At 33.4% G+C, this 23,918-nt stretch overlaps 2 protein-coding genes and 1 long non-coding RNA gene across 3 annotated transcripts; 2 read left to right on the top strand and 1 right to left on the bottom strand.

The window, feature by feature from the left end:
- Nucleotides 1-1,608: 1,608 nt before the first annotated feature.
- Nucleotides 1,609-3,359, bottom strand: LOC122605516 (universal stress protein YxiE). The gene is made up of 4 exons (XM_043778471.1): nt 3,161-3,359; nt 2,230-2,333; nt 2,009-2,127; nt 1,609-1,891 (listed from the first exon to the last, which is right to left on the bottom strand). The coding sequence occupies exons 1-4, from the start codon at nt 3,348-3,350 to the stop codon at nt 1,801-1,803; spliced, it is 504 nt and encodes a 167-aa protein (XP_043634406.1). The 5' UTR covers nt 3,351-3,359; the 3' UTR covers nt 1,609-1,800.
- On the top strand, nt 1,887-3,459 carry LOC122605517. The gene is made up of 2 exons (XR_006324629.1): nt 1,887-2,802; nt 3,173-3,459. It is a non-coding gene; the product is annotated as an uncharacterized LOC122605517 (long non-coding RNA).
- Nucleotides 3,460-8,062: 4,603 nt separating this feature from the next.
- On the top strand, nt 8,063-21,216 carry LOC122602778 (ubiquitin C-terminal hydrolase 12-like). The gene is made up of 32 exons (XM_043775375.1): nt 8,063-8,217; nt 8,446-8,554; nt 8,938-9,088; nt 9,188-9,345; nt 12,348-12,613; nt 12,681-12,899; nt 12,977-13,085; nt 13,285-13,400; nt 13,580-13,678; nt 13,900-14,009; nt 15,826-15,900; nt 16,056-16,134; nt 16,204-16,350; nt 16,440-16,520; nt 16,625-16,744; nt 16,957-17,079; nt 17,441-17,518; nt 17,609-17,697; nt 17,986-18,094; nt 18,195-18,263; nt 18,346-18,456; nt 18,569-18,624; nt 18,723-18,900; nt 19,024-19,125; nt 19,199-19,270; nt 19,351-19,416; nt 19,556-19,621; nt 19,694-19,780; nt 19,872-19,988; nt 20,113-20,187; nt 20,280-20,366; nt 20,555-21,216. The coding sequence occupies exons 1-32, from the start codon at nt 8,185-8,187 to the stop codon at nt 20,594-20,596; spliced, it is 3,399 nt and encodes a 1,132-aa protein (XP_043631310.1). The 5' UTR covers nt 8,063-8,184; the 3' UTR covers nt 20,597-21,216.
- The last annotated feature ends 2,702 nt before the right edge of the window (nt 21,217-23,918 follow it).

The following is a 23,918-nucleotide window of genomic DNA, read 5'->3' as shown; positions in this document are numbered from 1 at the left end:
TATATATATATATGAAACGACTCTTGATATTATGATTATGAAATGAAATTATAATGTATGTTCAATGTGATAAATGTTATATGATGAGCTTGAGTTCTGTCACCCGTTTCCTTTCGGTACACTACTATTTACTCCGAAAAGGGAGGCTTGTAGTTAGATAGTTGCGCAACTAGGAGTCGTCCACCCACCCAGAGTGTAACGGTGGAGTGTTGGTTGCCTTCGTGACGACCTCCACTTTTAGTCCGACCAGAGCGGTGTTCTAGCTACTTTAAACTTGATTGGTCGTCTCCATGGCACGACCCCAACTATAATTAAAACACTTGATTGACAACTTGTTCTATGAAATGAACTAAAATATTGTTTGGACTTGAAAATGGTAGTAATGGCTCAAGCATTTACTCATCAAAAATTATTTAAATTATGTCTTTGTGGCTAAATGAAATTGATATTAAATTATGCCTTTGTAGCTAAATGAAATTGATATTGATATTGTTGATAATTGGAAATTGTCTGAACATACGGTTTGGGTATCGTCCCTCATATGAAATCTTGAAAGTCGTTGAAATTGGAGATATTGAAAAGAATTTTGATAACCGAATGATTTTGGTATGGTATACGATTAATCGATTTATATACTTTTTTTCTCGTGATGATTTGACAAATGAGAACTTTGAAATTTTACCATGAATATTTTTCAAGTCTTGATATGACATTAGGGTATTTGGAAAACTTGATAATATGATATGAAATTTTTGTCGGTCATATGGTTTGGATATTTCAAAATGTAATAGTAATCTGTTTTCTAAGTATTAATATGGTTACGTACCAAGTTTTATAAAAAAATCTACGTTTTCTAAGTATTAATTAGGAGGTGTGTCCATGACTAAATATCTTTCTCTTCATACTTGGATTGAACCAAGTTGGTCTCTTCACTACCCCAAAAAAGAAGAGGAGGAATAAGAGCACCGGTGTCACGCACAAGGCTCTCTCAATATCGTGGTCAAATGTATCCTAGTAAAACAGTCAACTCTGCATTCTCATTTCTTGAAGAGAGCCCGGGGCTAAGTGCGTGAAGGTATCTTTCAAAGTTCAGACAGCTAACTGATGTCATTATCAGTATTATTAGGTGGTAAACTTTTAAACTGTTGCTTCTTTCTAATCTTTCAGTTTTGTTATATATATATATATATACATTATATATCCTTGACAAAGGGAAGATTTTAAGGAGCTAAATTCTAACTTTGTCCTTGCAATCATTGCATAAGTGACGTGAAATGATTGGTTAGATGATTCTCTGCTCCGAATAGATTTCTGTTTTCACCTCTTACTACGGTTGCATCTTAGTCAAATTGCAATTTATGTGATATTAGATACCTTTTTAGCGGCTGATTTAGAACATTATTAAAAACAGATCAACCGAGTATCTTCGTCTATAGTAACACGAGAATGTATCAGCTAATGACTGCTATAGAGGATTAGACGCAGGCACTAGCTTTTTAATTCCAACTCTCTACCAAAGTCCGTGGAAACTATGATATGGTCTGATAATTTCATATTACAAATGTATACGACAATCTCATACAAAACTAGATCACAAAACACTCAATATAGAGCACGTAACGATGACATATAACACTTCATCTCCGAACTTATTGCTGTTTTAGTTGTTTACAGTCACTTACAAATTTAAAACCACGGACAATTTTAAAACATACATCAGTACTATTACTGCATATTAGAAGCCATTAGAGCCTTTGACTCTTAATTACACCACCAAAGTGCACGCAAAACGGATGGGAGTTACTTGTGGGATGACTTTGGTGGTCGTACTATAAGAACAGGACATTTTGCATGATGCACACAGTAATCACTAACACTCCCCAAAAACGCCCTGCAAAAAAAGATTCATAAACACTTGAAAATGCCATCTTTTCAGTTTTAGTTCATAACAATGTATAACTTTCCGTTGCCATACGCCATTTACAGCTGTTGTTTTTTTCCTTAATACCTTTTAATTTGGCCGAGGCCTCTACTCCCAACCACCAAAAGATCAACATTCATTTGTTCAGCAGCTTCTACTATTATCTCTTTCGGGTTTCCTCTAATCACCATTGTCTCTGCTTTAATCTGTTGTCATGAGTTTTTTAAAGTTAATCAACTACCAAGAATTGCAATAGTATGTAAATGTAAACTAATGTTATTCTATATATGTGGCTGCCCTCGACTTGCCCTTTGTTGTTCACATATTTTTGTTGCACGTGACATGACTTCGGCTGCACTTTCTTCCTGCGCCTTTTTTACAGAATCCATCACCGCTGGTGTTGCGAATAGAACTATATATCATAGCAACCAATAAATAGTATTCTCATATTTAATCGATCCATAGGCTGTTGTATGTAGGGTTCAATGTGGTTTGATATTTAGCCGAACTGTTTAATTAATCCAACTAAATGACTATGTAACGTAAGCAAATAATTACTTCTCTACAACATCCAATAATGCAATATAATTGTCACGAATTAGCTAGGCTCGATCATATTCTATTTTCATTTTACTTCTTTAGTTACTCTTTTAGTGATGTGCATTGCTCGTTTAAAGAACGGGCATCACGAAGAGGAGACAAACGGCAACATCAATTACGAAGACGGGAAGAGAGAAATAACGTAAATCATGTGTCAAAACTTGAAAATCTATCAAGTTGTGGTAAGACGTTTGAAAGGTATCAGAAGAGACCCGCATTAAAATCTCTCAACTAACCTTTTCGGGACAAAGCGTAGCTAAGAAAAGGCAACGAGAATACAGGTTTGGCTCGTATATCAAATCTAAAGGCTTAACTTTCTCTAAATACTTTAAACAACAATTCGGGCCTCTCCCTTTATATATTTTACTCCATTTTATGTTTGAAAAATTGAACGGCGGGGGTCATATTCATGTTTTGACTTTTGACTATATCATGTCACAACTATGTAACATATTCATGTTCAATATAATTAATTTGCGGTTTACATGAATTTTAATTATTTTTATACAAATTAATCACATCTCTTAATTAACATATATCAAACATGTATATTGAACTCATTTAAATATTCAACTTGTGACAAAACATGTGAAATGACCATAAAGTCTAATAAAAAGGATAATAGTAATATATATGTACCGGGACCAACAGGGACAGCGGTGTATGGCATTTGAAAAGGAGGCTGGACATGAACAACCGTGATCATGGAGGGCTCCGCCTCCTCCGGCGGAGGCGTTGAGGTGGTCTGGTGGAGAAATAAATGATCAAGAGCCCATTGAAGAGCATACAAACTCCCATCACTCTCGTCTATTGCTACCATTATCTTCATTATTGTTTCTTGTTTTTGCACTTGTACCAGTGTCTGCGCCACCGTTTTATTAATTGCCGAAAATATTGTCACCTTAATCCTTTATCAGTTTGGTGCGTTGTTTTCTTTTTCTTTGTTCTTGAGTTTTTGTTCTCTTTTTTTCCCCCACTATATATATCGATATCGATAGTAGTGATATACAGGTGGCATGCATGAATGCGTTTTGAGGATATTGACACGTAGTTTTGGTTGTTTCCACGTCTCAATTACGTAGTAAGGTTTTTTTAATGTTTCACTGCACGTACCCTTTATGTGATGACAAACTTCATGTTTTTTCTTTTTGTTTTTTTTTTTTTCCATTTCAAGAACGGCAAATATATTATAAATAGAAGTGTTTAATTAGCAAATTTGTAAACACCAAACAAGGCTACAAATACCATTACAGTATGTAGAGTAGCTAACACGAAATTATGTGATCCCAAATGAACCCCAACGTACGACAAATACGTAAGTTATCAAATTAGAGAGGATTCATAAACCACTCATCTCAAAAAATAATATGAGTGTATTTAGTTTAAGAAAACTTTTTTGTTTTCCATTTTTATTTTTCTAAAAAACATGAAAAACAGAAAACGTGTTCAAATTGTATTTTTCTATAAAAGTTTTCCATGGAAATAGAATAAAACACTTTTTTCTACTTTTCTATGTAAAACTTGAAAACACCTTTTATTGTTTTTCACTTTTCCTTTTCCATTTTCTAAATTTTGAAAACCTCACATTGTTTTTCATTTCCAGGTTTTGAACGCGTTTTTAAAAATTTTATTTACTTTTTAGAGATGAAAACTCATTTCATTTTCTATAAAATTAAAAAAGAAAAACATATTTTCTATAATTAAACGCGCCCTAAGCTTCTTAACGCACAAGTTAACAAACTTTGTCATTTGATGTGTTTTAATTTTTGAGCTTTTATTACCGAAGTCGACAGCGATATATGTAACAAAATTCTTATCTTTACTAATCATAATAACCCTTAGATAATCTCTATCTCTATTATAAATAAAAGAGGATTGTTTACAAAAGTTATTTTTAGAAAAAAATTAATGTGGCAAGTTAAAAATATTCTACACATAAATATTTTTAAAAAATATGACATCATATATTCATATTACTAAAATATGTTTGCTTTTTAATTTCATTTCCTTCCTAATTCAACTTTAGACTATATTATACTCTTTTACATATTTTCAATTACCCAAATCTAAGAATCATGTCATTTTGTTAGATTCTATTTGTGTGACATACAATTTTTTCAATAAAATGAGCAAATGAGTATATATTTTTCCTGGTTGGTCATTGGAAAAAATTTAGAGACATAATTCACTTATTTCTCTTATAAATCAATATTTTTTAGTATTTTTTATGAGTTTAAAAGATATAAATAGCAGGATATACATTACAGTTATGTGTTGGGCTGTAAAGTATATACTATTAAAGCATCAATATTTAAGTTTTAACAATTGTTTGAGATCGTATTGTTTTCATTATTTCGTTATTATCTTCTTTTTTTTTACTTACAGTTATGTGTTGTTATCAATCATAATGACTTATATTTATATATATATATATATATATAAGTTTATCATTTTTGATTAATTTGGATTTACATTTTGTGCAAGTTGAGTATTTTGACTAGTATTAACGCATAATAATGTTAAGATCGAGGATTACTTTTTACAAATATTTGTATCTTATATTTATAATGAAAATATATTTTAACTACCCGGATTGAATCCAGGCTGATTAACTATTAATTAATTAATCCAAAACTAAATATTATCGGGTGCACAAAATTGTTTGATTGTTCATACTTCATACGACTATTCGAGTAATAGAAATGTAATGAATTAGCTAAGTGTACTTGTTGTAGAATACTAAAAAAAAAATCGGACAATACATTTATACATTATATAAAAAATTCTATAATTGTTGTTAGATATAAACAAATTTTATTACACACTGTTCGGAAGGTGCGCTGACATTTCCAATGTGTGTTAGTAATTTACTAATTTACACACTTCAACACAAATTTGTATATGCAACTGTTTTTTGCTATGCACATGGTTGTGACGTTCTATATGCAAGAACTAATTCATCATAAATATATATAAAAACACATAACTGTTAAGCTTGGTTATATGCTCATTGGGTTAGTGTTAGGACTCTTTGATTGGTTTATTTGGGATGATACCAAAATCTAATAAATAATTAACTAATTAATTTTTTTTAACAACGAGTTAGTAGTGAAAAATTAGCAAGCACTCGAAACACTATAATAACATTTAATTGGACAGTATGTAGAGCTTAAACCACGCAACTAATTAATATAATATAACAAGATACTTGTCCCTGTTATATGATATATCCCAAATGTTACACTCTTTTTGACTGCTCTTCAAATGAGAAAAAGAGGTTGCTCTAATTTTATTACAAAAACTCAATTCTAACTCATATAATCTAGTTCTTTATCATTCTTGTCCTCACCTAGTCAAATTGACAAAATTCTCAAATAAGTTTTCACTTTTAGTTTAGTACAATCATAAATTATTTTGTATCATTTTACTTGCTACTATTTTATGTTTGTTAGTCTTTGTGTTGGTAAGCCTGCCGTGGGCATTGTTGATGAACGTCGTGAACGATGTTGTTGTTTCGGCAGTCGGTAAAGTCGCTTGCCGACCACCTTTTGATACATTTTCTAAATACGTTTACAATTTATTTACCCTACAATTTAAAACTTTCGCAAAGTTATCCATCATTAAGCATTATACAAGTACACTAGTTATATTATAAGGTTGATCATTAAAAGTTAAAAAATAGGTACAAAATGCTACGTTGACGTGATTGTAACACTTTTTGTTGTTACAGGGTTAATCCATTGGTTGTAAACGTGTCGAACCAAGCTTGAGCTTAAGTTCCTTTTTTTTTGGAGAGCTAGGTTTTGAGCTCGGTTGTATGGGCAAACTTTGAACTCTGATAATAAGTAACTTTTGAGGTTCGATCTCGATTCGTTTACAAAGTCTTCAATCATTCTAATTTTATATTCCATTACTTTCTTTTACATAAGTTCGTTATGGTTATATATACAAGCAATTATTTTCAGTACTATTAGTTATAGATATAAAAATGTATAGTTGAATTTCATTCAATGATACTCGATATCTATTATACTACATGTTTGTTTTCGTTTGCTTAAACTCGTGAGCTTACTTCACAAAGACTTGCCATGGTAAAGAAGAAGGGGAACAGACACACTTGGAGAGTGCAGTACAATGGAGAGTTCTGAATCTAAAGGTCAAGATCGAATAATACTCGATATGTGACAATTTTGTTCAAACAAGAACGAAATGCATTTTTGGTCCCTGTATAATCACCTCATTTGCAGGAATCGTCCAAACTTATGCAAAGTGGCTTTTTTGGTCCCTGTGATATCGACCTAGTGGCGATCTCAATCCAAATAGATGGATCCGTCTATTTTCTACCGCTAAGAACATTACGTGCCTCTCACGTGAGGGGCAATATTGTCATTTTTCACTCACAATCATCACCTCCATCCAGTTATCACCATCATCATCCACCAGACCATCACTCACAATTATCTACAACATATTTATCTCAATCACATTTATCATCAAATTTAAATATATATAATTAATCACAAAAACCTACAAATAAAATATTAACATTGAATCAAAGTTAGCCGACCCACTATTGTTTGATCAAATTAATTGCAACATGAAAATTAAAATATTAGAACATATGTTAATTGTGATTGGATAATATTGTTTCTGGTAATCTAACGAAAGAATGGAAATTAAAAAACAAAGCAAACATAGATAATTAATAAAGTAGTATTTACTTACCCACTAACAAATCATGAGGAAAAGATTAATTAACACTCAAGGATAAAAACGATTGTAACTTACTACCCACAAATCGTTGATTGATTGGATGAATAATCGAATGATGAATGAAAAATAGTTAAGATTCATGGTGTTTCCCTCTCTCATAGGGTTTTTTTCCCAATATTTAACGTTCGCCACCACCACAATCCCTTCTTGTTTTTCAGGCCAACACCCAACGAACCTTTAACCTTCGTGGCTACCACCCTTTTCCTTGTCGGAGATGCTTTTAAACAAAAACCCAGATCTCATTCCTGATTGTTTAATCTTTGAGTTTCTTAAACAAAACCCCATATCTTAGTCTTGTTATTGTCAAATACAGAGTGTTTAAACAAAATAGATCTTAGATTTTTTTTTTCTTAAAATGACACAGATCTAAGTTGAACGGAAGAAAGATTTGAAGAAGATGTATATATATATACAAGTGATTTGATGATGATAAGAAAAATATGTAATTGGGTTAGTTGCAAAAATAATCCTCATTTATGTGAAAAGACAGTTTGCCCCTCACATGAGGGGCACATGATGCCCTTAACGGTAGAAAATAGACGGATCCGTCTATTTGGACTGAGAACACCACTAGGTTTATATCCCAGGGACCAAAAAAGCCACTCTGCATAAGTTTGGAAGATTCTTGCAAATGTGGTGATAACACAAGGACCAAAAATGCATTTCGTTCTTCAAACAATCCAAAATTATCAAAATAACCCTCACACATTTACAAAAATCCACAAAAAGTCCTTACTTCTCCATCGATGTTCTTCTTCAGGACAATGCCTCCGCTGTTCCGCACACATTTTTAGGGCTGTGTTTATCAGTCACCATTGTAACACCTCTCTCTCTCTCATCATACTTTCTTTCCTCCAAAAATCCGTCATTGATCGTAACTTCTCGTCATCATGACTATGGTCACTCCACAGCCACAGCTAGATGTACGTCTCTTCATTTCATTTACCACTATACATATATTTATACATTTATATATACGTATGTATTTCAGCTGTACTTTTTCACATTGTTGATTTTGTGATCGTGCCAGGGTTTTATAAGATAATGATTTAAGTGTGTTAATGTAGTTTAAATTAACATTACTGTAAGTAGGGATTTTAGGGTTTTGGTTGAGTGTTTTGATAACTGTTTGTTTTTGTTTGAATGGATAGCAAGAGGACGAAGAGATGCTCGTGCCGCATACGGAGGGGATTCGTCCGGTTCAAGGTCCTGTTGCTTTTGACGGCACTCCGCCGATTGAACTACCTCAGCCTATGGAAGGTTGTTTTTTACTCGTAGCTTTTATTTGATTAGTAGTTTAGTTATGTATTTAACTATATCTGTACATATATATGTGTGTGCATGGTTTATAGTATGAGTGTATCAGATTGTATCTATAAATGTGAGATTACGTTGCGTTTCAAAGCGCTTGTGTCTGCAAGTTTATTAAAATTTGTGTTTTCATTACGAGACAAGGCAGATGATCTGTTTCTAAAAATGATTTGACATAATGCAAACGTTGTAGTTAGATAATTTCTTGAAAATGCAATCCTTGACAGCCTCTAGTTCTTACGGCTAAGAATTTTTTTTTTTTTTTGTTTCTGTTATGTACTTTTGTGTTTGTTTGGTTATTGAAGATTTGATTTTATAATGTGGATTCGTAGTTATGAGTCAAGCTGAAGGGGCTAGCACAGGAGATAATCAAGCAAACGAGGAACCTCAGACATCTAGGTTTACATGGACTATCGAGAATTTCTCTTGCCAAATCAATAAAAAGCTCTATTCTGATCCCTTTGTGGTCGGTGGATATAAATGGTAAAGCGTAGTTGTATCATTTTGGTCTGGGTTTTTATATGCATTTCTGTTGTATTTTTACTCATTTTCTACATCCTCATCTCGCTTAATTTTTGGCAGGCGTGTGCTTATATTTCCAAAGGGAAACAATGTGGACCATTTGTCTATGTATCTAGATGTGGCTGATTCGCCATCCTTGCAATATGGTTGGAGTAGATATGCACAATTCAGTTTGGCTGTTGTTAATCAATTGCACAATAAGTTCACTATAAAGAAAGGTATGTTTTATACATGTCTCATTGGTTGTGGAGTAATTATTATTCTTATATACAGTATAGCTTTGTTACTGAGCTACTTATAATCCCAGTTTCCTCCTTATGAATTGTATCCTGTATGAATTGTATCCTATGTTAGAAAACGCTTGCCAACAGATAACTTTTAATTAATTCAAAGATTGCACCAATGATTTGATTGTTTTTTTACTATGTTTAAGAATCTTTAGTGGAGTTGATGCATCACTCACAAATATTGTTATAGTTTCCTTATTCTGTATTTAAATGAGAATTTTTGTAATGCATAATGCTTACCCTGGAGTGAGAGATAAGATATAGACTGAGTGCTAGTTATAGACTGAATTTCGTTTTTTTTAAGTCAGTTCAATGCTAATTATAGACTGAATTTCGTTTTTTTAATAGATCTGCCTACTGAAGATGTCACATCAGGATGTTTATGCTAAGAAATGCTCTTGTATATGACTTTATCATTAAGTAATTATATATTGAATTAAGTATGAAGTATCAAGGATTAAACAGAGGCGATGCTTAACCATCTTACTTCAGGTTAGTCGAAATTTAGGACTAAGCGAGTAGCGTATAGAAACAATAGGAAAGGTAGTTTAATTCATAGAGGTTTGGATACCCGTCTACATGAGTAGCCCACAGGCCCGTATATCACGACCACTATATGAAAACTATAGATGGATCTCTAGTTGTCCATTATCTATGGCTACATATATATAACATTACCTATAGTAAAACCCACTTTCAGGATTAAGTAACATGAGTAGAATAGTGCCACATCACCTATTTTTTTTTCCCAATAATAAAAAAAGGGACAGATCACCCCTTTTTTCAACCCAAATAAAAAGTGACTCATTACTTCTCTCTTACAACACCATTACCAATGTGCTTGTGGGAAAATTTTTAACCACCTAAATATCATAACACGATATTTCAAATGCTAATATACTTGCTTGGTAACGGCCATGCATTAAACAAAATGAACGGCACAAGAGTTCTTGAACTTCAATTATAACTTCATGATCATTATCTCCATCTACTGTGATCATACAAGTATTGTAGCATGAAGTACAAGTCAGAGTTCTATGTTTCATGGTGAACCATAACATTTGTAGTAGGCATGACACCAACCAATTATAACATGATTTTGTATCTCAGGTAGCCTTAACTCTATTGCTATCATGCTTTTCTCTTTGTCTCCTCGTTCCTGACCCACCTATCTTCACCTCATTCATCCTCAAACCTTACTCTACAGGTTTCCCCTCTACTTAGGTTTATATTAGAAAAGTACCAGATCAACAAATCATAGATCAATATATATATATATAGGGAAAGGTTATATTAGGAACCTCAAAAATTGCAGGAACCTTTAGGAACCTTCTTTAAATTGAAATTATTTACTATATGCTTCCTTACACATGTTCATATGACTATAAAGTTGCTTACAAATGTTCATATAACTATTTGATATACATTTGATCACCATCTATCTCATGAAAACATCTATTTACAAAATACTTGCATACATATGATTGACTGCATACATATGATCATAGCACTATTCATGTACATATGATCCAAGAATTCATATATTTACATAATTTATAACGGATGATAATCTATGTCTTTACATAATTGGAAAATCCAATTGCACCTAAATAACTGAAATAACAATCATCAGGTAAAGAACAATCAATTATTGAGCTTGATTTAAAAAGTTCCTAAAGGTTCTTGCGGTTTTTTGAGTTCCTAAAATAACTTTTCGCTATATATGTATGGGGGATAGTGAGGGTTGTGCTGTTACACACCCAAGTTGGGTGAAGAACCCCTCACATCCTATTTTTTAATTTTTTTTCCAAATCAACATGTGATTTTTGTATTTTACGCAAAATATATTAGAAAATTAGGATGTGAGGCGTATAATAGTACCACCCTCACTTTTCCCTATATATATAGATATATGTATGATAGATATAAAGAGCCTGATAATATTGAACAAGATAATTGTTAGTATGGAGGTGCATTGATTCAAATTGAATAAATCAAGCATTCGTCATTATGGACATGATGTACGCATAACTGCATAAGATGAGACATCCATACTTCTGAATGACTTGTAACAGTCTTATAAGCACAATGGTTGCTTAGTAGTTGAGGTTGGAATTTTGCCGTTGAATGTGACATCACTGTAAAAAGGTTACACACCATCCTTACCTGTATGGCTCTTCCAATCACTGGTAATTCCATAGAAGTATCTTTCCCGTTTGGGCAAAGTTTATAATTCTTATTTTGTTTGATCTGTACCAGTTTTTTGAACTTAGCTAACTTGTTTCTAAACCTTTTCTTATTTAGAGGCGGTTTAGACAATTGTTTAATAGTCTATACTTTATCGAACTACGTGTTAAGTTAAATGTTTCCTTTTTTTCCAATGTAGGAAGTAATATATCATACAAAATAACGCTTTCCTGATTTTTATCATTTCATTTGTTCATTAAGTCCCTAAGATAGTATTGCCTCAATGAGATGAAATTATTAAACCTACGTTGTACCATTATTTGTGAATGCATCATTTTTCTTGATTCTGCATACAATTTTTACAACCCTAAGGATGTTTATGTTGAAGTCTTGAAGAGAACATGTGAAACATGTGAAAAAACCTGAATGAAGCAATAATGTGATTTTTGAGTGTGGGTTTTATTTTTGAACTGTTAGCTTGATTCAGGTAAGATTTTGTGTTGCTCTGTGTGAACATTAAACCTTGTGTCTTTGTGATGGAATTTGTTAATAGGTGATTGGAGAATTAAACCACAATGTGTTGCAGCCCATGAATATAAACCTTTTCTCATTTTATTGTAATTGAAGTTTAACGGATTTGAGGTCAATAGGGTTGTGCTTGCAGAGACCTATTCTATTAGATGAAGCAAAAATCAATAGCTTACTCTTCTGTTATGAATATTGATCTGCTTCCTCTTATATGACAGACACACAGCACCAGTTCAACGCAAGGGAGAGTGACTGGGGGTTCACATCTTTCATGGCTCTTAGTGAGCTATATGACCCAAGTAAAGGGTATCTTGTGAATGATACATGCATTATTGAAGCTGATGTTGCTGTCCGGAAAGTGATCGACTATTGGACGTATGACTCAAAGAAGGAGACTGGTTATGTTGGTCTTAAGAACCAAGGAGCAACATGTTACATGAATTCCCTTCTTCAAACCTTGTACCATATCCCTTACTTCAGAAAGGTAAATGCTGTCATTTCTGTTATTATTACTCTACGGAAATTTATCTCATTTAAACTTCCATTGTCAGGCCGTCTACCATATGCCGACAACAGAAAATGATATGCCATCTGGGAGTATTCCTTTGGCTCTTCAGCGCTTATTTTATAAGCTCCAATACCATGAAACAAGTGTTGCAACAAAAGAACTTACAAAATCTTTTGGATGGGACACATATGATTCTTTCATGCAGCATGATGTCCAAGAACTTAATAGGGTCTTGTGTGAGAAACTTGAAGACAAGATGAAGGTGACCTTTCTTTTCCCTTGGAAGCCTCAGACTATGCATTTCATTTGTATCCTGACTTTTGATCGTTGTTGGTCCAGGGAACAGTTGTAGAAGGGACAATTCAGAAGTTGTTTGAAGGACACCATATGAATTACATTGAATGCATGAATGTGGACTTCAAGTCGACAAGAAAAGAGTCATTTTATGGTATTGATATTATATATTATTAACAAGATCTGTGAATATATACCCAACACAGTCAAAGTAGACTAGGAGTTCCAACTGTTTCACACGTAGTAGTAGTTTTTATTATGTATGAGACAGTTGGAACTAACTAAAGTCTGGTCTAGTTTGAGTAAGTGTATCATCTATTATCTTGTTAATAATATTATAATATTTGTACCAGATCTTCAACTTGATGTTAAAGGCTGTCAGGATGTTTATGCTTCATTTGACAAATATGTTGAAGTGGAACAGTTGGAGGGGGACAATAAATACCAAGCTGAAGAACATGGATTACAGGTTGAATATAGATTCAAACTTGTAAATACTGGAGATGACAAATATATATTAACAATTCATGAGCTTTTTTTGCCGGGTCCAAGAAATGTCTTTTGTGCATAATTAATACTGCTTGTGTGCTTCTTGTGAAATTCATCAGTTAATTATTTGGGTTGAATTATATTTTTTACCATGTGCAGGATGCTAAGAAAGGAGTGCTATTTATTGATTTCCCACCTGTTCTTCAACTTCAGCTAAAGCGTTTCGAGTATGATTTCACTAGAGATACAATGGTAAAGGTAAAGTGTTGAGAAACCTTATCTATGCATTTTAGAGTGTGTGTAGCTCTTTTATGCCCTTGTCTAGTTAAATATTAATGTATTAGTTGATCAATGATGTCTTCTTTTTGTAAGGTTTCCCTCGTTCCTTCTTTTGAGGTGGAGAGGGTTGTGAATTCTTTTGTTACTCATGTAAGATATTTTAACATTTTCACTTGAACCTTGTTTGAATCACTTTGCAGATAAACGATCGTTATGAATTTCCGCTGGAGCTCGACCTTGACAGGGATGACAGAAAATATCTATCTCCTGATGCTGATAAGAGTGTCCGAAATCTTTATACACTTCACAGGTATCAAATGTGCTTATATAAAACTTTAACATGGCTTATCTTATTTATATGCTAAAGTCAATCTAATAATCAACTAGATTACCTGTTCTTTATTATTCATATTATATAAAAATTTAACCAGGGTTAACATTTTAGCCAAAAAAAATCTTATTTATATGCTGCTAACTATATATATTATTCTTTCTCAATCAAAGTGATATCTTTGGGCTGGCATTAGGTGTTTAGAGGGGAAAATCCATCACTTCAAAATCTGATTGGTAATGACAAATGGTTGCAAATAAACAGGAAAAAAATTTATTGGCTATCCGCTATATGCAAAAATATTACGGAGTAAACTTCGGTGTATAGAAATCTGTACCTTCTATCTGGAATGTAGGTGTAGTTTTCCTAGCATTGAATGTCATCTGAATTTAGGTACTGGTCTGTTTATCTGTAGTTCAATGTCAAATTATATTTGAGTTCATAGTTTTTATAATATGCATACAGCTTATGTACCCAGTTGTCCCCCTCTTTTCTGAGGTATCTCTGTCTGTACCAAGGTTGTACAACCCGGCCGAGTACTTGGACTCGGTTCGTGACTTGGCCATTAAACTCGTTGATTTAAGGCCACTCATTTACAAACCCGGTCAATGGCTAAAATTCAGGTAAACACTAGCAAGGGTCAAAGATGGTCAACTTTTTTATTTTCTTAAAATTACTTTTTTATTCTTTTAGTAAGATTATCACTTTATCTTTTAACTGTTTTATTACCAAGGTTGGTGGCATCACCCGCAGATGGAGGCACGGGTTCACCCCAACTTACGTGGTAACACCACCGCCGACCCCATGGGTTGGCACGGGTTGAGGGTGTTGCGGGTTCCCAGACTACGTTAAAGTATACTATATTTGAAACGCCGGGGGTACTTATATACATATATATAAGTACCCAGCGCTCCTTACAGGGACGAAATGAAGAAGATGGTCAAACCATATTTTACTCCTTTTTTGTTTGTTAGTAGGATTTAACTATTATATTTGACTTTAAACCCTTAGAGTTTTATCTTTTTAAAATCCACTCTAATATATATATATATATATTTATATATATATGGGGGAAGGGAGTATAAGGTTGTCCCATACCCAAGCTTAGGTATGGAACCCCTCACATACCATTTTTTTAACCATAAATATCATGGGGGCCATGTGTTTTATAACAATGTTAAAATATTCTTATGTGAGGGGTTCCATACCTAAGCTTGGGTATGGGACAACCTTATATTCACTTTTCTCTCTCTCTCTCTCTCTCTATATATATATATATATATATATGAGGGCTGGAGGGTTGGAAAAAGTAAATTTGAGATGGCATCAGGGGATTGGTATAAATGAGTGTGAGTTGAGGGGTTGCGTTGCCAACACCCTAAGCAATTAACTTTGAACTTTGAAGTAGTGTGTTAATGTTTCTAAACAATTATGTTCAAGTTTGAAGTTTCTAGTGTATTTCTAATTTTCTATCACATATAATTTCAAAATATCCTATTTATATATATAAAAATCTCAATTTGGGTACCCGCCAAGTCGAGTCCGAAACACCAAAAACTTGTGACTCGCCCCATCTCCCAGTTGAGTTCAAGGCGCACGTTCTCCAACCTTTCTGTGCATTCTGTGTGAGTGTAATTTCCTCTCCTTGTGATATGTTTGCAAGTAACACGAAAAGCCCTTCATAGTTTGATAATGTGTTCACATATATCTTCGAAAATAATCAACACATTCTTTTTGCTATAAGTTGAACATTTCTCTGTGTTTACTACTCCATGTGCACCTTGTTTCTTGACAGTGTATTGGTTCATAGTGGCGGTGTGCATGGTGGACACTATTATGCATATATCAGGCCCACTCTGTCAGATCAATGGTGAGTTATGTACTTATGTATACTTAAATAAACAGTTGCTTTGGACTTATAATAATACACATTTTGTTGTGTACACGTTCAACAATATGCAATTTCTTCTACCATTTTCCTCGTTATCGTTTGGTCCTTGTAAATTGTAATAGAATTTTGATTAGGTTCAAGTTTGATGACGAAAGAGTTACTAAAGAAGATATGAAGAAGGCATTAGAAGAACAGTATGGTGGCGAGGAAGAGGTAATTCATTGCTTTCTTTATTGTTTATTTTTTCCTAACTACACGTTAATCCTTTTTGCCTTTTAACAGCTACCCCAGACAAATCCTGGCTACAATAATTCTCCATTTAAATTTACAAAGTACTCAAACGCCTACATGCTTGTCTACATACGCGAAAGTGACAAAGAGAAGATTATTTGTAACGTTGATGAGAAAGATATTGCAGAACATCTTAGGGTAAGCAGGCTGATGTTCAAACAAATCCTAACCTTTCTTGACTGCTTTTTGGCAGTCCAAAGCTTGAGCTTGTATTTATTCTTCTCTAGACAAGGTTAAAAAAAGAACAAGAAGATAAGGAAGACAAAAGAAGATATAAAGCGCAGGCTCATCTCTACACTATTATTAAGGTCGTAGATGATTATTGGTAGATAGATCTTCTCGAATTCCTGTATTATTGTTTTCAATTCTATTCATCAAATTTTATTGCTGATAGCACTCATTTTATTACTAGGTTGCCCGTGATGGTGACCTGTTAGACCAGATAGGGAAAGATATACATTTTGATCTTGTCGACCATGACAAAGTTCGTAGCTTTCGTATACAGAAGCAAACCCCTTTTAATGTTTTCAAGGTATTTGTTGCTTGCTAGTTTTGGGGCCTGTGGAATTTTGTCATATTTCATTGTTGATTTATAGTTTGTAACCGTTTGCATCGCTTTAAACAACTTACATTGTATTTGATGTGAGCATACTCTAAAATTGACAAGCTTCTCCACATTGGAGCCTAATATACCACTGGTTCTAGTATTAGTGTATCTGGCTCACTTTTATTAATCTTCTGCAGGAGGAGGTGGCTAAAGAATTTGGTGTGCCTGTTCAATTTCAACGATTCTGGATTTGGGCAAAGAGGCAGAACCACACTTACCGTCCCAACCGGCCTTTAACGCCCCTGGAGGAAGCACAATCGGTATACTACTTTTACTTGCTAACATCTATTTCTAGACTTGTAGTCTAGCTGTTGCTTTACAGCTTTAATTTTGTTGCGTAATGCGTATACGGATTGCAAATTCGTAATCTAGTTTAAGTTTTTGGATTTAAAGAGCACAATTTTTTATGATAGCTATAAGTGATATCAGAAGTACTAGAAGCATGGGCTTGCAATGTTGCCTTTAGATCAGATGATACAATGTTTCATTTCTGACTGCTCTGATCCCATTACCACTTCCATTGAGTTAGCGTTTGTTTCAATGGATATGAAACTACATTTACCCATCTTCAAGTGTTAGTTCTGAGTTATTGTAACCAATGATAACCGTGTGCAACTGCAGGTTGGACATTTGAGAGAAGTTTCCACTAAGACTCACAATGCTGAACTGAAATTGTTCTTAGAGATAGAGATAGGACCGGTAATATTTTCTTACCGTTTTACTTTTTATTGAAGCTCTGCTTATGAACTTCTACTTTGCAGCTCTATAAAAGTGAAGTCTTGTTTTCAGGATTTGCTACCTCTTCCACTACCCGACAAAAGCAAAGAAGATATACTTCTTTTCTTCAAGCTTTATGATCCAGAGAAGGAAGAACTACGGTATTTCCAAGAAATTAATTTTTACATTTCTATGTTTTAATGTGGGGGTGTTGTTTCCATATGATCTCCATTTGATCATTTGAGGGGCAAAAGGCTAGTTGACAGTTGTGTAGATAAGATGATTATGACATGCCTATCTGTAGGTATCCACCAATTCAGAGTCTTTCATATGCAATTAGAGAACGTTATATACTCTACCGATGGACTGAGTTTTTAATCATAGCTGTTATTCTGATATTTCCTGACAAAAGTGACAATGAGTATAACTCTGTGCTATTCTATTTTCAGGTTTGTTGGTAGATTTTTTGTTAAGAGTTCTGGTAAACCAGCTGAAATAATTTCAAAATTAAATGAAAGAGCCGACTTTAGTCCTGATGAAGAAATTGAACTATATGAGGTCTGTTCTATCTTGTCTGTGCCTGCAGTATTTTTACCATTTGATCTGTCACTATTATTTTCTATGAATATCTTACTATGTGTTGTCCACCAATGATCAGGAAATAAAATTTGAGCCACATGTCATGTGTGAGCGTCTTGATAAGCGAAGTTCATTCAGATCTAGCCAGGTCTGAGCCTCAACCTATCATAATAAGTATTTCACCTTTATGTAAAGCGTCTTGCTAAGAAATTCCTTCTTTTTCTGTTTAGATTGAAGATGGAGACATAATCTGCTTTCAGAAACTCCCTCAGGCCAAGGACGAGGAGAAGTACCGTTACCCCGATGTCCCTTCATATCTAGAATATGTGAAAAATCGTCAGGTGTGTTGTGCTATATAATCCATAAGGTTCTTCCATGTTTTCTACCAAAATCAAGTTTAACCTTGTGAAACACAATACATGCTTAATTTCCATTTCGAGATGCCGTTTGCAGATAGTTAATTTTCGATCTCTGGAGAGACCTAAAGAGGATGATTTCTATCTGGAATTGTGAGTTCAACTTTCTAGTTTATGAACCTTGTACCTGATCAATTTCAGTAAACATGGCACTGTTACTGTTGATCAAGGCTTTGAAAATGAATGGACAGGTCAAAGTTGCATACATATGATGATGTGGTGGAGCGAGTTGCTCAGAAACTTAATCTGGATGATCCTTCGAAAATCAGACTTACTTCTCACAACTGCTATTCTCAACAGCCCAAACCACACCACATTAAATATCGGGTTGCAGAACATCTGCTAGACATGTTAGCTCATTACAATCAGGTATTGTTGAATGTATGAAGTCTTGTCTTGTATATTTGAGCTAGCAAGTTTAGTATTGTTGAATATATGCAAGTCTTGTCTCTTAACAGGTACATTTGTTTCTTCTTTTCTTTTTGAGGGCAGGTTTCTGATATTCTGTATTACGAAGTATTAGACATCCCTCTTCCGGAGTTGCAATGTCTGAAAACTTTGAAGGTTGCTTTTCACCATGCTACCAAAGAAGAGGTATGCTCTCTCTGTTTTGTTAATATGCTGTGGGAATATTGTTTGTGTTATAAACTGTCATGCTATGTTGCAGCCTACAGTTCACAATATTAGGATGCCTAAGCAGAGCACTGTTGGAGATGTTCTTGAAGAAATAAAGAAAAGGGTATATACTTTGGATAGTAGTTACACTGATGGACCATATGCTGAATTATGTTATCTCATGATCAATGCATGTTTAAACAGGTTGATCTATCTCATCCAAATGCTGAACTTAGACTGCTTGAAGTATTCTATCACAAAATTTACAAGGTCTTACGTTGGCATATTGGATTAATTCTGTTTGCTTTTTCAAGTTTCTAGCAGAATAGTCAATACTTCAGATTTTGCTCTTTAAACCACCAGCTTGACTCAACTTAATGTGTTATATTTGTTTCTCTTAACTTCGTAGATCTTTCCACTGACCGAGAAAATCGAGAATATTAATGATCAATACTGGACATTACGCGCTGAGGAAGTGAGTCTACTTTAAATTTTTCGGAATTGTGCCAAATGCTCAATTTCTTACGTTTGTTTTTTGTTACCATAGATTCCAGAAGAAGAGAAGAACCTGGGACCCCAAGACCGTCTAATTCATGTTTATCATTTCACCAAAGAGGCTGCACAGAACCAAATGGTAAGTTTTTTTCTGTTCTATTTTACCATGATACGATACGTCACTATGTCTGCTGAACTATGAATTTACGGTTGCTTTTCTCTATCTACAGCAAGTGCAAAACTTTGGGGAGCCTTTCTTTTTGATAATTCATGAAAACGAAACTTTGGCTGATGTTAAACTCCGTATTAAAAGAAAATTGGAAGTTCCCGAGGAGGATTTTTCTAAGGTAATTATTTTCTAAGTTATTAGCGAGGCCCTGACATGTAGTTGGGATTTCTGTACATTAATTTCTTTTAATTTATTTGATTTAAGCCATAGTAAACATCTGACTTGCTCCTTCCTTTTATCAGTGGAAGTTTGCCTTCTTATCTTTGGGACGTCCGGAGTATCTACAAGATACAGATGTTGTATCTAGTCGTTTTCAGGTTCTTAGTTGAACTTTTGTCATTGAGAGTTGTTAATTGATTGATTAATTCAGGTCAACTAGCTGACATGTTTTTGGAATGTGGTTTTTTAGAGAAGAGATGTTTACGGTGCTTGGGAGCAGTACCTAGGGTTGGAACATTCAGACACCACCCCTAAAAGGCCCTTTACAACAAATCAGGTAAATTTTATCTCCTTTAATGACCATAAAGTTTGTTTTTTTGCACGAAATGATCTTTGATTTTTCTTGTTATTATTGGCTATCATTGTCTTGCTACTTAAGTAAATTTATTTTTCATTGGCTTCGGGAGTCGCGATAATGGTTGAACAGGCCTTCTAATACACTTTTATGTTGCTTAAAATCTGCAGAACCGGCATACATTTGAGAAACCAGTCAAAATATACAACTAAGAGAGCACTATGAATGATGTGCATGTAAAGCAATCGAAGTTGTCGACAATGATTTTTTGTTTCTCTAAGGATATTTACATGGATTCCATTGTTGGTTTTGTTTGTTGGTGCTATTCTTTTTGGATTTGGGGTCAGGGAATGAAAATTGTGCCATATAGTGCGGTGGACCTTATATAGTCTGCCATTTTCTTTGGTTCCCTGTGTAATTTAACAGTACATAGGAGGAAGATTTGTTGGATGAGTGTACAAGCTATAAGCTGGGGGCGAGCCGTTCCTTTATTTTGCCACATGGAGGAGATGATTGTCTAGAATGCTTGGAGGACATAGATTTTGTGTAAAAAGTTAAACATTGTACTGCTCTCAGTTTTACATCTATTTGATAGGCCTTATATTAAAAGTTAAGTGTATTACCATATAGCCTTTAGGTGTAGCAAAAGGCAAGATAATGTTTGTCCCCTGGGCTTATAGCATTTGTTGTTGGGATATGAATGGGTGAATGCAATTTTGCTTTCCGATTGCAACCATGTTCAAAACAAGCGTGGTTGCATCTCGGGCTTCGAATTACATATATGGCTATCTAATATATGCGCTTAAGGTATAAAACTGTGGTTTTACATGTACTTTACGCCCTTCATGTAATGTGCTTATGTACTGTACAAGTTCTTTTCATATGTTAAGCTCTTTTGTTTACAAGTTTTTTTCAGTCCTGCTCTTGTGGCATGGATAAATTGATTCGTTTATATAACACCAAATCAAGATTTTTTATCAATCAGTCATTTTCTAGTGAAAATGTTGCGATGGATTTGCAAAGTCAAGTTAGGTCACTCTCAATCTTCTATTGCTTTTAATATGGTTCAAGCTGTCAAATACAAATATTAGTGACTCAAAATATAAATATTTTTTTTTCACTTAAAATTTAAAAAAAAATAGTATTAGAGATGATTGGGTAACGGGTCATGTTAAATTTACAAATAAATATTCTTCTCTGCAAGTTTTATAAAAAAAGATGGATATTTTATCGTATAATTTGATCTAGTGAAATCCCTATAGTTCGATCAATCATTAATTCAGAATGGTAACAATTATGTTAACTTCATATTACTATAATAATAGTATTACATAGGTTATATCTAGCAATGTATCGATTATTAACATATCAAAATATTAGAAAATTAAAAATCAATTAGATTAATAAAGGATTTGTTTAAACATGAAATCTTTATTTAGTGTAGTAGTATAATAGAAATTAAAAATGGATAGAATATAAATGTTGTATATAGAGCATCAATAGATGGATGAATTGATATCTATGAAATTGACATGTGAAATAAATGATTTCAATTCATTAAGATGTATATAGATATAAAAGAATTTGTAACAACACCATTGTGCACAGCTGATGGTCAAACAACAAGTGTTGGTAGTCAAGCCCTTGGAGCCGCGTGATGATTGTGTTGAGAAGTGTGTTTATTTCACAATCGCTTTGTGAGCACCGAGCATGTGTACACTGTACTGTCTGTACATGCCTACATGGTCACATGGAAATACAAGACTTGCCCGTTGATGTTATATGGGCTAGCTAGAAGCTTGTTGGGCCAATGTTTATAATGGGCTAAAACTATTAGTTGGGCCAAAGGTGATACGCAAGATGTACGTCTACACTCACAAGTTACAACGCGTCTTAATATATAAAGACTTGTTGCACAAGATATATCTATAACCTTTTATAAAACATATTGACTCTATTATTTTAGAAAATTCAATATTTTTTATACCCAAAATACCTTTATTTATTAATCATAATTTCTTATACACCTAATCTATACTTTTATACTATTTAATAAATAAAACAACCATCTCTTTAAAAGTTAAAGAGAAATTATCTAAAATGCCATTAATGATTAAATTACAATATCAGTCATTTATATCCAAAATATCTTCATTAACATTTTACATCAATTACATTTACATCAGTTATCTACACCACTCTATGCCACCTCCACCACCTACAGTCGCCTCCACCACCACACCGTTGCCGCTACAACCACCGCTGCATTGCGCGGGTATCATGTTAGTACTCTATAAAAGAACCAGAAGATAGCCTACCGTTATAAGCAGATTTTCTTACCGTTTCATTGCAAAACTGTAGTCTTCTGGGATTTTTCATGTTCTTAACATTAAGTGTTTTAGGATGGGGTGTTTTTAAATATTCGTAATACCGGGAGGATGTGGGTGTTTATACAATATTGTAATACGCTTGAAAATTATATTATGTTCCACCATTTTTTATTTACTTAAGTCATGTATTACTTATTTATATTTATACTAGTCTTAATATCTGTACGATGTATGGTAGATATAGTGATTATATTATAAAGGAATTCGAATATGGCTCATACATAATTCATGAGAATGAAATAAATTGTGGTTAAAGTAAACCGATGATCAAAGCTATATTATAATAAATAGTTATGATAAATATAATATATGTTTAGTTAGAGTTTTGTATTTACCTTAAATTTTTAGAATCACATTAAAATCGAAACTTGTAAGCAGTGGATGATGGCAAATATCCTTGTGATTTCGGATCGTAAACTCAAAATTTTGAAGTCTTCATGTTAATAACTTATTATAAGTAATATAAGTAATAGGAGTTGAAGATTTGAGAAAGAAAAATATACAATTTATCAATGAGACAACGATAAATCAAATAAGGTTATAATGTTTTTTGTATTAATAAGCCAATAGTTAGAGTTTAATTCTAAATCTAAGAAAAAATTTTGAATTTATACACAGTTAAAAAAGCTAATTTTATAAAATAAATAAATTAAACAAACCCGTACCGATCAAAAATTACACCTTAGTTTATTGGTAAATTCTTGCATTTTATTTAAGTAATACTAGTCTTTTTCTAGTATTCGTATCTGTAAATAGGAAAAAAAATTTAGAGATATAATTGTTAGATTTACATTAACATAGAGATGTTTCGGTTTGAGACTTGCCTTATTTCTATCCCGCTCAATTACAGAAAGTCGTCATGTCGTTTTTGGTTAAAAAAAGTCGTTTAAAACTGTTCACCATGGCATCTTGGTAATTAAATAATTAACGGTGCCTTTTATACCAAGGTCACGGCTTCTTCTTATATGTTTGACTTTCTCATGGCAACATTGTAAAATAAATCAACTTTTTAGGTCAAATATGAAACTATAAATACAAACTGCTCGTGTAACATGGGAAATTTTGATGGCAGAGATATAATCACTATCTAACTTTTAGGTCAAATACGTAAGTATAAAATGGCATGCATCACAAACACAAAGCA

This window comes from Erigeron canadensis, chromosome 6 (assembly GCF_010389155.1).
Source record: "Erigeron canadensis isolate Cc75 chromosome 6, C_canadensis_v1, whole genome shotgun sequence".
Classification (NCBI taxonomy): Eukaryota; Viridiplantae; Streptophyta; class Magnoliopsida; order Asterales; family Asteraceae; genus Erigeron; species Erigeron canadensis.
Note: the sequence above shows the minus strand (reverse complement) of the source record. Positions and strands in the feature narration are given on the sequence as shown.